The sequence below is a fragment of the Ictidomys tridecemlineatus genome, chromosome 5 (assembly GCF_052094955.1).
Source record: "Ictidomys tridecemlineatus isolate mIctTri1 chromosome 5, mIctTri1.hap1, whole genome shotgun sequence".
Lineage (NCBI taxonomy): Eukaryota > Metazoa > Chordata > Mammalia > Rodentia > Sciuridae > Ictidomys > Ictidomys tridecemlineatus.
In genome coordinates, this window is record NC_135481.1 from 153,306,759 (window position 1) to 153,323,791 (window position 17,033).

Sequence of the window (17,033 nt, forward strand, 5' to 3'; positions counted from 1 at the left end):
GGGCTGATGAGGGCAGTTGAATCTAGATTTTACAGTCCAGTCTTCTATGGGTAATTGTCATATACATGATTATCAGATCCAAAGCAATGAATCCTGTTTTTCAATGAGCTTCTTTTAGCTCTGGTTAATATTCTCTTACTTCACATATTCCATTTGTTTTATGGTTGCATAGACTTCTATCATATCCCCTGGTAGATCTCACCTTTCAGAAAATGAGATTTCTAATTATTTGTCCTTTAACATACAGCTCTCGGGTAGGTTGGCTTACATTCTGCTCATGAAACCCTTTGAGGTGCAGTGTGAAATCTGTACTGCAGACTCTGGGGATGTCTTTCAATTAACACCACTGTGCTACAGCATGTACTTCTTGTTTTGAAGATGTATTTTTCTAAAGTGGACAGAGGCTAGTTTTCCTATCACAGTCAAGCATTTCTCTGGTGGCTGGTACATGGGACACAATGTATTTTTCATTCTCTAGGAGAAAAAAAAATCTTATCTTTTGGGATCTTCAACCTGCTACAATTTGCAGGACAGCCAGGCTCCCAGCTCTCCCACTTTTCCCCACTCAGGCAGGGGAACACGTGGTATTAAAGAGGAGCCCAGGTGAAAATCATTTGACACACTTTTCACAGCGAGGGCCTCTTCCTTACCTCCTTCCATTTCTGTTTCTTCCAAATGAATAAAAACCTCAGACACTGTCATATCAGTTTCCACTAAAGACTAATGTGTTTGTTCTTTATCTGTGAGGACATAGGCTCCCTTGCCCTCCTAATGGTTCTGACAGGTACATCTTCTCAAACAAAGAAAATGCTTCTTTTTGTTATTTAGAAAATCTATTAGATATTTTAAAAATCCAGGGCAGTGTGCTCTAGATTTACATGATCCATCCATCATTCATGACAATACTTTTTCCATATGACAGTTCATGAGGCACCCCAAACTATTTGTTTTCAAATATGTTATTTTTCTTACGTTTTTAGAAGATATTGTGAAATGGTTTGCTGCGGGAAAAAAGAAGAGGAAGAAGAAAAAGTTTGGCTAAAAGAAAAGCTAAAGGCTGAAAGTCTAGATCGATGATAGAGTACTTGCCTAACACACACAAGTTCCTTGGTTTCATTCCCCAGCACTGACAAACAAAAGTTTGGCTCATTGTTGGATTTTAATGATGTATTCTGTCATTGTTCTTCAGCAGTGTGATTAGTCAAGATCTGAATTGTATTGTCATACGAAGACTAGTCACCCTTTGAAACCAACACATTTTCATCACTGATATTTTGAATTGAAAGAATTTGCTTCTTCCACTTTAAGTCTAAGGTTTATCAATACTTTTTACCTCTTGTAATTATATGGTATGATGAGTAGGAGAGGATGTTTTTATCATCATTGGTCAAATTGGTATTCCCAAGTCTCAAAGCTAGTCAACACAGAAGCATGTTTTATGCACATATTAGAGACTTATTAAAGTGCTCCAGATACTGGCAGGCCTAAGGAGAGAGATGTTTTAATCAACCATTGAGAAAATCTACATTACAGGAAACTCCAAAGGATTCTTTTGATCTGTACTGAATTTTGTTCAAATTAGTATTACTTGAGATGAGAGAATTTCAGTTAAGTTTGGGGAAACTTAATAAACTATAATTTCATTTAGAATAAAAATTCTACTAGCATTTATTCAAAACTGAGAATGAAAGATATTTATCACAGTTGTGGGCCTTCTTTTCATTGTTATTCAAACTACATTTGCCACAATTACCATGTTAAAAAGCATGCAGCTCATAGCAACATGTAAATATAGAAAAGCCGGATTTCATTACCTTAATTATGGTCTTATAAGAAATTCAAATTCTCTGGCAATAATTCTCTTTATGAGGCAGCCACAGACTCCCCCCATAATTTTGACTAGTGGCAGAGGCCACAATCCAGACATCCGCTTGTATTGATAGTACAAGTATGAACAATTACAAAATCTCTTCTTTAGCATACACATTTGGTTTGATGTGCCCACATCTTTGCTTAGCAAAAAGAACTTCAGAGAAATATGAAGAAAGATCCACTTGCACTATTATGCAGGATGGATTTATCATCTGAAACATTCTCTTCTTTTTATAAAATGATTTTTAGAAACTACATGAGTTTTCTTGACATGCATGAGAATATATAAGATGATAATGTAAAGATAATGACTTTTATTATTTGAGAAACATGCCTTAAGTTACACATTTAAGTGAGTTTTTCTTGGTACAGAAAATTAAAACATTAGATACCATAGAGTTATTCCAATCATGTTTATATTTCACCAAACATTTTAAAAATTTTCTTTGGAAACTGTAAATATTTGACATGTCCTCAAGTGTGGCAAATACTCATTTCATGAAAGCAAACTTAACTGCTAGATGAGTCAAAATTATCCATGAAATGCCTCATCACAGAATAAAGTGGTTGCTGCAGTTTGGGGAACAGAGATAAGATGTGACCACATGGATATAAAATGATTCCCTTGTGTGAGTGATCCAACATAGATCCAAAAGCAACTAGAGTATCTAAATACATTTTTCTATTTATTGATTATCCCAAGGGAGAAGAATAAGTAATTTAATTTTCTAATGCCATAAGCAACTATTTGTCATATCATTTAATGATAATTAATTTGATTAAAATTCTTAACCTAACCTCAAGCCATCTGTGGGTATCTGAACACATTCTTTGTCCATATCTGATGCATGCTGGTAAATGCATAGGCAGAACTTCAGATAATGTCCTGCAAGACTTCTGAGATGGCAAAGCAGGAAGAAGGTAAAATCTGACCCTATTAAACAACTAGACAAAACTGTCAACAATAGGTCATGGCTTTCAAACTGACCATTGGTCAATAATATGTTAAAGATGTTTATTTATGAAAAGCAATGGAATTTTGAGTAAGAACTGTAGGGGTCTGGGCTGTTCTTGCTTTGGGCAGCTCCAAGATCCCCACCAGCTTAGTCCATGGAATATTTCTACTAAGCTTTGGCTGGCTGTATAAACAAGGAACTTCACTGCTAGGAGGGGCTGAAGTGACTAGGAGCAGAAGGTGGAAAACCCATGCCCAGCTACAGATGGGAGAAGCTTGAAGTTCTTCCAGCTTAAGGAGAGGGCTTGTTGGATCAAATGGCAAACTGGAGGATAAGCCAGGAGCTCCTAGAAATGAGCAAGCTGTAGTGAGAGAGAGGCATGGTAATCTCGCTCTCATCCCAGGCTGAACTTCTGGCTCAGATGGGGCAGGAGGGAGCCATGTAGACAGTAAAACCTAAGCAGATTGGGAATTGTCTGCGTCTAGAGTGTATTCACCCAACCACGCACAGGTCTGTTGGCAGATGGTGAAAGCTGTATCTACTTGAAGTATCTGAGCTCAATTTCTAACCAGTAATTAACTGACTGATGTCTAATTGCACAGATCCAAGGGTAAACCCAAGGAACTCAGGCTGAACAATAAAAATAAGAGTTAAATAAACAAATGAAACAAAACTGTGGAGAGACATCAGTAGCTAAACACTACAGAGGAGAATTATTCTATAGATTTAGCCCAGGTGAGCCATGAAAAAAAATACAAAGTAAAAACAAAAAAACTCTATAGCAATTTGAAAGAAAGAAAGAACCATATAGCAATCATAACCTCAGAGAAGAAAAGCGGATCCCAAGTCATGACAACATAATATTCAATTTAACCACACACAAATAAGCATTCAAGTGCTTGTGCGCGCGCACACACACACACACACTCTCTTAAGAATTAAAGGAAAACCTGATGACAATGATTCAATATAAAAATAGAAGGACAGAAATTATTTAAAAAGTAACTGGATGGAAATTATGAAATTTAAAGTACATTCTGAAATAAAAACTTGCAAGAAAAGCTCAATAGAAGATTTGCCACCACACACTTGAAAAATAAGTCAATTATCCAACCCGAAAAACAGAGGAGAAAAAAATGTTAAAGGAAAATGACAGAACTTCAAACATCTGTGGGACAACATCAAGTCCATCAACATATTTCCAGTGGGATTTTGAGAAAGAAAGGAGAGGAAAGGCAGGAAAATGTTGAAGAACTAATGGTCCAAAGCTTCCAAATTAATCTACAGATTCAGGAAGTTTAAAAAGTCTCAACTAGGAAAAATGCAAAAGAGACACTAGTTTCTGAAAGTTAAAAAAAAAACTTGATAGCCATAAGATGGGGTGGGGAGGATTTCTCTAAATAGAGAAATATTAATCCAGTTTATGTGTAACTTTTCATATGAAACAATAAGGCTATAGTGACATTCAAAGTGAAAAAAAAATCTGACAATCAAGAATTCTACAGCAACAAAACTATCTCTCAAAAATAAGGGTGAAATACAGACATTCTCAGGTAAATAAAAACTAAAAGAATTTGTTCTTAGCAAATCTTGTCATACAAGAGACAGTAAAAGAAGTCTTTAGACTGAAAGAAAATGACACCAGATGGTAACTTGAATCCATAGGAAAAGATAGAGAACATTGGAATCAGTAAAGATAGTGAGGGTAACTATATAATGTTATGCAAATATATATATTTTTCTCTTCTGATATATTTCTTTAAAAGACATAGTGGTATATATTAATAATTATAACATTGTTGGTTTTGTAACATGTAATGCATGCATGAAAACATGAGCAAAAGGGGAAAGAAAATGGAACTATATTAAAGTATTATTTCTACATTTTACTAAAATAAAGTTAGCATTTTAATATGAAGTTAATTGAATGAGTTAGATGCTTATTTATCATAACCTTTATAGAATGTACTAAGAAATTAACTAAAAATACAGTTACATACTAACAGAGAAATTGAAACATATTTAAACCCACAAACACATTTAATCTGCAAAAAAGCATAAGAAGAAACAGAAACAATCACAAAAAAAATCAAGATACATGTAGACAACAAAAGTGAAAATGGCATACATAGTTCCAATCATATAAAATCATATTTGATGCAAATGAACTAAATATTCCTATCAAAAGACAGAGATTGTAAGACTGAATTAAAATAATAAGCTCCAATTATGTGCTTTCCACAAGAGTTACACTTTAAATTCAGAAACAAATATAAGTTCAAAGTAAAAGGTTAGAAAAAGGTGTATCATACAAACACATGAGAAGGCTGGAATGAAAAAAAAAACTGACACAACAGAAAGATAAACAATCCACAAAAGTGAGTGAACATTTCCAATATTCCCTTTTCAACTGGAACAACAAGGCTCATAGACAACCAGGATAGCAGGCACGAAGAGCATAATTAACCAAATGACCTAACAAATATTTACAGAATACATCACACAACAGATAAACATTCATTCTCCTCTCCAAAGTGCACATGGCACAGTCTCTAGAACAAAGTATATATAAGTCCATATATCAAGTCCCAGTCAATATGAGAGATAGGTTCTTCAACCACAATGATATTGAATTAGGACTAAATGATAGAAACAATGTGAAAAATCCCCAAATATTTAGAAGTTTAACAACACATTAATATATAATTCAGTGGTAAAATTAAAAGTTACAATATTTTCTGGATACAGAAAATATCTTGAACTAAATGAATATTTTTTTAAAAATCCAAATATATAGTAGACAGTTAAAGCAATGTTTGAGAGAAAGCTGTAGCTTTGAGCACATGTATTGTGAAAGAAACAAACCTCAAATAAATATTACCAGTTCTCACCTAAAGAAATTATATACAGAGGAACAAATTTAAGCCAATGGAAACAGAAAAACAACCAGGAAAAAAGTCAGTTGGACCAGAAGTCAATTAGTTGAATAGATCAACCAACTTAATAAACTCTTAACTAGACTGACTAAAGAAGAAGTAGAAAATTACCAAAATGATGCATGAAAGAGGAGACGTTATTACCAATCCTACAGGAGTAAAATAATTTAAATGGAATATTATGAACAACTTCATGCCAACAAATGAGACGACTGAAATGAGATGGACATGAATTATTAAAAATTATTAAAACTGGGTCATGAAAAAAGAAAAAGTATTTACATGTTCTTTAAAACAATAGACTTAATCCAAAAAAGGAACAGAAAAGTAAAGTGAAATTTTTTCTTCAAAGAAGAATCCAGACCCAGATGGCTTCACTGGTGAGTTTTAAAAGTATTTTAAAAGTATTTTAAAAGAAATATTACCAATACCACACAAAATTTTCAAGAAAATAGAGGGAATAGTTTCTAACTTATTCTAGGAGCTGATGTTATCAGACACTAGAGTCAGAAAAGATAGCACATGAAAGTTGTAGACTAATATCCCTCATGGACACAGACATCAAAAACCTTAACAAAATTACTAGAATATCAAACCCAGCAATTACAAAATCAAATCTGGCAGAATTTATACCCAAATGCAAGGATGGTTTGATGCAATACACGATAGCATTAAAGGACAAAAAAGAAAGAAAAGAAATACCATACATGATAACCTAAGAAGAAATAGAGAAAAGCACCTGACACATTGAACACCAACTTTCCATTGGGAAAAAAAAAACTGTTCAATGAAGTAGTAACAAAAGGAATCTTCCTACACATGATTAGGAACATCTACAAAAACTATAGTTAATATCATCCTTGATCATAAAAGCCTGAATCATGAAAACTTTTCTCCAAAAAAGATCAGGAGTAAAGCAAATTATTCATTCTCTCTATTTCTATTCAACATTGTATTTGAGGTCTAGCCAGTGCAATAATAATAAAATCCCACCCCCACTCAAATCAGCACCTCAAATGTCCCTAGGGCTATGAAAAATAATTTTCTAAATGTTATCAATCATTTCCTTAATTCTTTCTGCTTCTTCTGGGTCTAACTCTTCTACTTGCTATTGTTCTTTCTCATTCATGATTTTGTATTTTCTTCAAATTGTTTGAGTCTTCTTCCCTTTTTCCCCACATAATTAATGAAGCATATGTATGGGCTACATTGCAGTTATAAAATTCTGTGTTCTCAACATGTTTCAAGTCTTTAAATGAGAGGGCCTACTCCACAGCATTAGAGGGCCCCAACTGAGGATTCACAGAAGTGAAGAAGTGGCATGGACAACCCAGGTCTGTATTTTTGTGCTTTACTTGTGAACTCCAGCACAATGATGAAATGGGAGTTCACCATAATATACATTTCCCCCTAATGTGGTAAGAATATCATTTAACATCAGGAGATAAGCCCTGAGTCAGTAGGTTTGTCTCAGCTCCAAGAGCTGCCAGCAAAGCTAATCATGTGATCTTAGAAATACCTCAAGCTTCCACCTCCATATGAATAGCATGGAACCGTAGTGTCCCCTGTCCCCAGTGTTGTGAGGACTAGATGGCAGAATGCACACAAAGTGTCTGACACAGAGCAGGCACTTCCTAAATCTGTGTTTCCCTTCCCCTATCTTCCTTCAATAAAGAGAAGTCTCAGCCTTCATGGGTGAAGTTTTAAATGATGACAGTCTCTGTACTTTAAGGATCCAAATAGCTGTGCACTGTCACCACAAGTGCAAAATAATGTGTCTTTCAAAATTTGGTCAGTATCTCTGACAGTGTGAGGGTTATAAGCTTTCTTCAGCCAGGGGCTCTAACCACTTAATTTCATCCTTTAATCTCCAATTGTATACTTTGTAGGATTACTTTATTATCTGTCCTTGAAATTTCTCTCTGAGCTTTATTTGTGTGAAGAAAAGAAGCAGTTTCTTACTGTTGGTCTTGTTAGAGGCTGCAGCTTTTAGCTCCTGGCTGGGAAATGGATGAAGCAATATTCATAGCAGGGAGGAGTCCCTGGGGTGTGGGACGCCAGGCCACGTTGTCACCACTCAGAGTGTTCTGAATGCACCCAGGCAGGATACCCGTCAAGTAAGACAGAGTGCAGTGGGCAGTCCTAAAAACCACTCAGAGCCCTTTGATACCCCCCATCTCATATCAAGTCACAACCTGCTCTACTTGGTGACTAACAGCACATTCATCTTAGGGTAGGAAAGGAAAGATCCTAGAACATCTGCTGCATTAGTGAGGACCTTCAATCAACACCCTTGAAAGTAGTTAGAGAGCCCATTCATGTTACTATCCCAACCACAAAGCCAACTGAAGGCTCCGAATGGTATTGCAGAAATGTGTGTCAGGTGAGCAAAACCTCTCTGTATCTAGGAACATTCTGCATCAGTGCCAGGAATGAGCCTCTTCTGGTAGAGTGAGGATCAGGTAAGAGCCAGACTGTCCAGCTATCAGAGCTCCAGCCATCAGGACTTGGCTCTTAACCAGTGCATTGGTGGTCTGAAAACTGCACTGGGCAGTTAACAATGTCCGTCTTCCATAGAATTTCCAGAGGCTTTAAAAAACACATTTTTTTCCCCTAAAGTAGAATTTCATTCTGGGAAATAGCTCTCCAGATTAATATTTACTATGTTTTTATTTCAGTCACAATATGACTATTGTCACTCTGTTCAATTACATGATTTTTAAAAGTATGCCAAAGAGTCTGCACTTTCTTACTCTGTGGTTGCAGTGCTAATCCCCAATTTGTTGCCACATTCCTCTGCAGGCAGCCCTGCAGATCTGTGCATCCCCCATCTGCTGATTCAACTATCCAAGAATGGAAAATATTGGGGAAAAATTTCATCTGCACTGCAGAAGTACAAACATTTGTCTTCTTGTCATTATTCCCCAAACAATACAATTCTTGACACAGAATTTACATTATATTAGGTTTTGTAATTCATCTGGAGATGATTTAAAGTACATGGGAGGATGTGTATAGGTTATATGTAAATACTACAGCATTTTATAAAAGGGATTTGAGTATCTACAAGTTTTAGTATCTGCCAGAGGTCCTGAAACCCATTCCTATGAATACAGAGGGAAACAGTATTATGATTCCAAGTAATCCCTCCCATATTGACAACTATATGTGTGACAAAGTCAAAGACTTGAAAATCATTTAGACAGTGGATCTCATCTTCTCTTGCTGCTACTGGGACCCTTACATTGGCTGCCATATGATGAAGCCTGGACTATCCTGCTGGATGATGAAAGAAATGTGGTCCAGTCATTTCTGTCACTGTAGCCAATAGTCAATTAACATTCTTACACACAGATACTCAGCAAGTCCAGCTAACTCCAGACAAATGAGTGAACCCAGGTGGAACCAGAAGAATAATGAATCAGCTAAGACCAACTCAAATTGTTAACTCAGAATCATGAGCTAAATAAATATGTGTTGTTTTAACTCACTAAGTTTTGGGATGATTTGTTATGCAGTAGATAGTAACTGATACAAATCCCTTTATTTTTACATGGAATGGAACAAAAGGTATATCACAGAACAGTTATTGCACATATGATAACAATTTGATTCAGTCATTAGAAGTGTCATGCCTGGAATAATGAAATAAAAAACACCATTGCTACCTACACTTGTATTAATGTTTCTGGGAAAATAACTTTGTAATTTTGGAATTCCTAAAGGACTTTGTTAACCACTATGGCAATCCCCTAAAATCCTTCACAGCATCAGAAAAAAGACAATAGTCACAACGTGTCTTGATCTCATTCCCTCAGTCAGTGGGGAGCCATTTTTTTGTCTGGTGGAATTCCCTGGATGTCAAAAGGAAGTTTCTCTAAGTGTCTAAGAAACAGACCCAAATTTAAATCACTTGCTGTTTCCTCAGTGTCATTGAGAAGTACTTTTATGGACAAGGAATTAAAAACAATATTCTTTATCTTACCAGTATAATCAAAGCTCACTCTAAAAATATTAATATAGAGTATGTGCTGTTATTTTGACCAAAAATTCCTGTTAAAAAATAGCTTCTGGTGTTTTATCACTGCTGTTGTTGCAACAGAGGAACACAGTTATGTGGTAGAGCTCATTTCCCCAGACATCTACACCACCTGTCAAAGCACTGGACCTACCAGGATAGACAAGTCTGCCTCTCTTGACACCACCTCCCAAGTTCTATTGTAAGAGATTTCCTCTGGAGACCTTTGCAGAGTTCTAAACTCCACATCAACTGATGTCACTATGTTAAAAACTGTTGCAATGAAATGGACTCAGGAACAGACTGCAGGAACTATGGGTTCAAACATACTATGAATCAAAAAATTGCAATTAAATACTGGTTGTGTTTATTCACAAGGTCAGTCAGAAGCCCATGCAAGTGTTTAAGAAGGAGGAATAGACTTCTTTTGAGTTCAGTCCTTTATGAAGCAATAGGAAGGAAATTAACTGAGGCGTAAGAAGACATTCAGATTATCTGTTCATCTCCTACTGACCTTGACGTAGGGTGGTTATTTAAGGAAAGTGTATGGATGTACTGGTATGAAGGGGTGGATAAAAGCCACATGAGTGAATGGAATGATGGAGACATTCAACAATTTCTTTTACTTTTTCAATATAGTAACTATTCAAAGCCTTAAACTGCAGGGACATGCTGCAGTTGGGAACTGATTATTCAAAAACACTAACATACCTGGGGAATGGCTGGAGGAGGTGGATCACTGGGGACATGCCCTGAAAAAGTTCATCTTTCCCGTGGTCCCTTCTCCTTTCTCTTTCTACTTCCTGGCCACCATGAATGGAGTAGCACTCTTCCACCACACCCTTCTTCCATGATGTTCTGTCCTATCTTGGGCCCAGAGCAAGTGGGCTCTCCATGGACAAAACCTCTGAATCCATGAGCCAAAATAAATTTTTTTCTCCTCTAAGTTGTTTTTGTCAGGCATTTTGGTCACAGTGACAAATAGCTCTCTAGCTCACCATTTTACTATCATAAGTAAAGACCATTCTAAAAATATTAATACAATGTAGACAGCATTTTTGTGATTAAAGATTCCCACTGTCATATTATTAAAAGAATTGTTTCTGGAGGGACCCCAGCAGAGCTTTCTGCATCCACTTTGGTCCTATCCACATGCACTTCACCATCTCCCCTCCATCTCTCCTGTATCTTTGTCCCAATCTGCAACCAGAACACCTTCTCCAAACCCAGACCAGAAGATAGCTCTCCTGCCTAAAACTCTTTCATGATTCCTCATGGCCAATCGCAAAGTCAAGACACTCTGTCTGCAGTTTCCAATTCCTTCAAAGTATGTCCTGCTCGCTTTGTGTTGTCTTGGGAATGAAACTTTGGAGTATTCTCTTAGTTACTCTGAAGAGTCTACCAAGGTTGTCTAGCAGCATGGCCCATGGGGTGTGACAGGAATGAGGCTAGAGCCAGTCACGGTGACAGTTCCAGATGGGTTTTCCAGTCCCCAGCCCACTCCTCCTGAGGGTTTCTTCTGAGCTCTTATCTGTCCTTCCTGTCTTATAGGCATCCAAGTTATTAACCTGCCTAAATCCAGCCTCCCCGAAATGGCTAAGGTCCTCAACAGTGGGACCTCACTTTCTTCTGGGGCATGTTGCTCCCATGCTCACCACAATCCAAGGGTCTCAGTATTCCCAACCAGTTACTGAGCCTTGCAGACTCCTACGTAATCTGTCTCAGTGTTTACTATGTCCCTTTGGGCTAGGATTCTCCCAATCACCCTATGAGCCTCCTTATTCTGATTCTCAAGATGCAGGGTTATAGATGCCCTTTCTAAAATGCCCTCATTCCACACACTGAGCTTGGAGCCCTATCCTCTGTTGGGATGCATTCAGAGGCAACAAGGTATTCCTTCATCAGGACTCCTGTGCTAAGTTCAAATTGCACTTGGATGTGTCTGCTTTCCAGAATTCATGCTGGCCAGACAGCATTTAGACTTCTGCTTTCAGCCAAACCCTCAGACCCTGGAAAACAGCAGACACTTGACACAGGCTCTTGAGCAGAAGCCAATGCACCCTCCCAGTTTCCAGAAGGACTCTGGCTGACTTCATGACCCTTCTTCTCCAATTTACAGGTATCAGTAGGGTTAAGCTCTCTCCTAGGACTTCCTGCTTGCCTGTCAGGTCTGTACTCCCTTCATGGAATTGTTCCAACATCCAGTTTTATCTCTCCACTTCTTAATTCCCTCCTGATGACAGCCATCTCTCTCCAGCTGCACCTGGACCTACCTGGGGCCTCTGGTCCTGACTCTGCTGGTCTCCTAGGCCTTTCCCTCACCCTTCTTTATGGTCTCACTGGCCTCTCCACCCAGTCTGGGTTCCCCTGTGGGTGAGTGCTAGAGTTTGGATCTGGATGTCACCAGAAAGCTCCTGGGTTGAAAGCACGGTCCCTAATGCAGCAAGATTCAGAGGTGGGGCTTTTAGGCAATGAATGGATCGTGAGAACCCTCACTTCTTCTGTGGATTAATCCACTGACAGTTGAAAAGGAGATGGGACCTAGTTGAAGGAAGTAGGTCACTTGGAGCATGTCTCAAAGGGTTTTTCTTTTCCCCTGCCCTTTCTCCTTTCCAGCTGCCATGAGCTGAGAAGCTTTCCTCCACCACACCCTTCTGCCACCATGTTTCTGCCTTGGAGCCAGCCAACCATGGACTGAATCCTCTAAACTTTCCTCCAAGTTGTTCTGGTCAGGTATTTCGGTCACAGGACTGAAAAGCCGACTACCACAGTAGGGCTGATTCTATCCAGACCTCCTCCTTCTTTTTTTCTCCCTCCCCTTTATTTTACAGGCAGAGGGCTCCTACTAGGAGCCTCACTTGCTGGCAGATGGCCACACCCTGCTGGGGAAAGTCATGGAGCCAGAGGTCAGATCATATTTTCAGAGACTGTCAATGCAACCTGGCAATTTCTTTAGAAGTCTCTTCTAGAACATTCAACTACCTCCCAGTCATTACTCTCAAGTATCTCTAAAATCCTCATGTCCTTGAAGCTCCCCTAGCTGCATCGATCCTTGGCCAACATGGACCAACAATGGACCCCTCATTTCTTCTCTTTTCAGTCCAGAGCATTGCAGTAAACTAGATTTCCCTTCCCACCTGTCTTTTCTCTCCCAAACAGCAAGCTGACCTCTCCTGCACACATAAGTGGTGTGCATACTTTACTTCCCCAGCAAACAGCTCTAATTCTGAATTCTTTGCCATGAACATCTACCTCCATCTACAAAATGTTCTTGCCCAACTTAGCCAAAAACAAACAACTTTTCTCTTTTGACCACACTCAAACTGCAAATATTTGCACTTTGCTTCTCATCAAATTGACCAAAAATGTGACCTCCATCCCTCCCTGCCACTCATGTCCTAGGAAATTACCCTACTTGCAGTCGAGTAACTTCTCAAACTTGGACAATAGCCTTCTAGCTGACAGCCTTGCATATCTGCTCTCACCCTCCCACCTGGCACATCTTTGCAAGAACAGATGTCCTGCAACCTTCAACCACTGTGCCCTATCACATCATGTCTAATATGTGCACTTCAGCACATGTGATTCAAAGGCTCTCATTCTTCCCTACTCTACTAAATAAATAATCTGCCCTGGGCTGGGGATGTAGCTCAGTAATAGGGTGCTGGCTTAACATATGCAAAGCCCTCAGTTCAAACTCCCGCATTAAAAAAAAAAAAGATTTGTCTAATAATTCAATTCATCTTCCCTTTTTCAATTTGTTTCTTCCAGCAGATTTTAGTAATACTGATAATCCCTTAAGAGAAACTTTGAAATTCCAAGTTAAGGGAACCACATATGTCAGCAAAAGCACTTCCCCAGTTGTCCCCACACATGCATCTCCAGGCTTGTACGGTTCTAGGACCATGAGTTCCTCTAGTCTTGCTCACTTTTGCCACTGGCTTCTCTCCCTCATGGATCATTCAACAGCAGGATCCCCAGCCGACTCCCTAATGCCGGTGTCTACTGCCCATCCCTGTGGCTTACTTTGGGTCACCTCTGACCAGATTGACTGCTGATGTCCCCTTGATTCTTTATCCACCTCATCTTTCTCCATTCCTTCCATCCTTCATAAATACTCAGGAGTTAAAGAGCACCAAGAATGCTTTCAATTTCCCTGCATTTCTGTATGCGAGTTTCATTCCTTAACTTTTGCTGGACACTCACTAGTACCCCCACCAACCCCACTGCTCCATTCCAGAAGGTTCCCCCCTAAGCACATCCTCTGACCTCCAGCTCCTGTAATTCTTCTTCCTCCTCCACATCATAGGACAAGGTGTGGATTTTGATGTCATCAGCTGAGAGGTCAATGAACTTCCCATCTGGGTACTCCAGGCTGTCTTTGGTGGGCGACCGGTCCTCAATGAAGGTGGTCTCACAGCAGTCGGCAGCCACGCCATCCCCCCAGGAGCGCAGCACTCCTTCCGAGTAGAGGATGATATTGGGACGGTAATGGGACTCCACCGACTGCTGCAGGGTGTTGGGATCCAGCAGCTGCTGCACAGGCTCATTTCTGCTGCTGTCCAGGCTGGCTGGTGCTGTGCTGGCCACCACCCTGCGGCTCTGGTACTGGGGCGCTGGGTAAACAGACACCAGGCCATCTCTACTCTCAGCCATGAAGTTTCTGGTATTAATCAATCCATTCCTCTTACCAGCATCACTGATCTTACTGTGCACCAGCACACTCTTCTGCTCGATGATGCCATCCATGGTCCTCTTCCTCCCCAGCTGGGCGTCAGGCTGGTGAGCTGGACTCACAGGTCACACTTGCCTCATGGGACCCATTTCTCCTGGAAGAGGAGAAAACAAGAGATGAGCTAAAAATTTCACTCGAAACAAACATAAAGTTCATCATCCAGACCCATATTGTTTCAGACTGTACCAGTCAACCAGTATGCATAGTGGCTGTGAAAATGAGATAAATATGCAGTCCTACCTGTTCCTGTGAATTTTAAAAAGGTTCTCTCAGGGCAGCCAGCCAGAGTAAGCCTGAAATTGATTACTTGCATCTCTATGAAGTCTCTGCTTCCAAACGAAGGAAACTGCAAGAACTGGATCCACTGCAGCCCTACAGAACCTCTGATTGCTAACAGACATCCTGAAACCCACAGGTAAACTCAATCACATTAGCATCTCCTCTGTCCACAGGGAAATAAGACTGCAAATCTGTAATGTGGATTGACTATTCCCAGGTACAGTGCTATTCATTCAAGCAGAAAATCACACACCCAAGGAAGAAAGGGTTTAAAATAATGTTCCACGCAGATTTAGAAGATGAGTGATAGGAAGAGCCATACCATGAGTACTGTACCTGGACAAAATTCCCCCAAAGAGACACACTTGCATGTGTGTACTGGTACATTCTAGTGTGCATATTAAAATGAGCTCAACACTTACACATGCTTCCTGGGTTCCCAGCATGGCCTCTGGAATCTCACTAAAAACTCCCCTGCTTTGATTTACTTGATTTTGTAAAACACCTACACATTTGTGATACCATTAAGAAGTACTCCAAACTGTTTTCTCCCTAGATTGTGTTCCTATTTTTCTAGGCATGCAAATCTGAAAAAAATAACAAGAGAAGAGGGTGAGAGCGGGACAGGGAGAAAGGCAAGAAGAAGGAAAAAGGGAGAGGGAGGAGGAAGAGGAAAGAAACTAGAGCTTAAGATTTTCGGAAAGATAAAAAAAAAATGAATTTCCCCAGGCTTTCTCTGTTTGCAAGTTAATAACTGTTATGCATGAAAGCATTTCATCTGGGGAACTTCTGGTGTTCTGACTTTCTACAAGATTTAAGACTTTTCTTAATACTAAACTGCTTTATTTGGTGGCACACACAGTAATCTAAAATTGAAGACTGACCAAAGGAAAAGAAGTACAGATGACACCTTTGGGACTAATTGAAAAATCCGAAAGAACATTTTCAAATGACTAGTTCAACCTTTAGTACATGCACTAAGAGACAATGAGTATTATTAATATGACACTGTGTACAATTTAAGAAAGGTCAAAAACAGACTATCACCTCTGTTTATATGTTTTGAAGTATCTCTCTCTGGAGGCACATTCACAGTCTGAGAACTAAAATCATTAACTAAACTATTTGAACAGAGACCTTCCGATGCCTGTAACATGCCAAACAGCACACATTTGGGGATCACCTCTGTACTAAATAATCTTTCAAGCCATCACAATGTGCTTGATGGAATATTTCTAGTTCAATTACTCAACTTCTCTAGTGTTCCTCCTTCCACAAAGAAGCCACTGGTTTGCTATCCAAAATGGGTTCCTCCTATTCTTTGTGATCTACTGGATGTGCCAGCCAGTAGGTCTAGAAGAACGTTGAAGCTCAGCTTAATTTCTCTGACTGAGCACCCTTTACCCAGATCAGCTGTAAATATCTCGCAGAACATATGTGATTGTGTTTGTTCAGATTCCATTTCCTTCATGAAATTGTATGCTCTTGTCCAACCAGAAGTAACCTTTTTATTTGCTATTGTGCTCTCTTGTCTCTTCTTGCTTTCGTCTTACAATGCCTATGGCATTCTTCTCTACCAATGGGACACTGATCCTCCAGTTCTGAAAAGTCCTTGAGACCAAAAAAATCAATATCAACATTTCTCCCTTTTCTTGCACCTGGTAGTCAAGAATCATGTAGTGAAATAAACAGTCTCTAGTGTTATACGATGAGAATGATCCCTACTCAGTGACAATCTCCCTGAGTTGTGTTAAGTCTCAAAGTTGGATCCAGTATTAAGGCATTTTGAGATAGGCACAGCTTAATCTCTTCCATGCTCTCTACAGTTTACCACTCAAAGTACTGCTGAGACCCAGCAGACTCAGCACCACCTGGGAACTTGTTAGAAATACAAAATGGTAGGAGGTGTATGTATCTCAGTGGGATAACACCTGATTAGCATGGACAAAACCCTGTGTTCAATCTCTAGCATCACAAAAATAACAACAAACACAGAACCTTGAGTAGGACTCATATCTCTTGAATTAGAGTTTCACTTTAACATGGTACCTGTGGATTATTCACTTTAAGTATACTTAAAGCTTAAAGGGCACTGTTACATGGTGTATAGTTGGTCTATTGAATAAGTTGCTTGATTTTTACAGTTGATTATTTACTTTCTTTTAAAAAGTATTCTGATGAATACAGGATGAGCATCCCTTATCTGAAAATTCAAAATACAAAATGCTGCAAAAATC

General features: G+C 39.1%; 1 protein-coding gene across 5 annotated transcripts in view; it reads right to left on the reverse strand.

The window, feature by feature from the left end:
• The window catches only part of Syndig1 (synapse differentiation inducing 1), a 200,039-nt gene that overhangs the window by 108,672 nt on the left and 74,334 nt on the right, over nucleotides 1-17,033 (reverse strand). For all 5 annotated transcript variants that reach the window (XM_040274515.2, XM_005334593.5, XM_040274516.2 and 2 more), the window contains one exon: nucleotides 14,052-14,611. In XM_040274515.2, coding sequence (XP_040130449.1) covers nucleotides 14,052-14,531 — 480 coding nt within the window. In that variant the 5' untranslated portion in view covers nucleotides 14,532-14,611. The remainder of the gene's footprint in view (nucleotides 1-14,051; nucleotides 14,612-17,033) is intronic.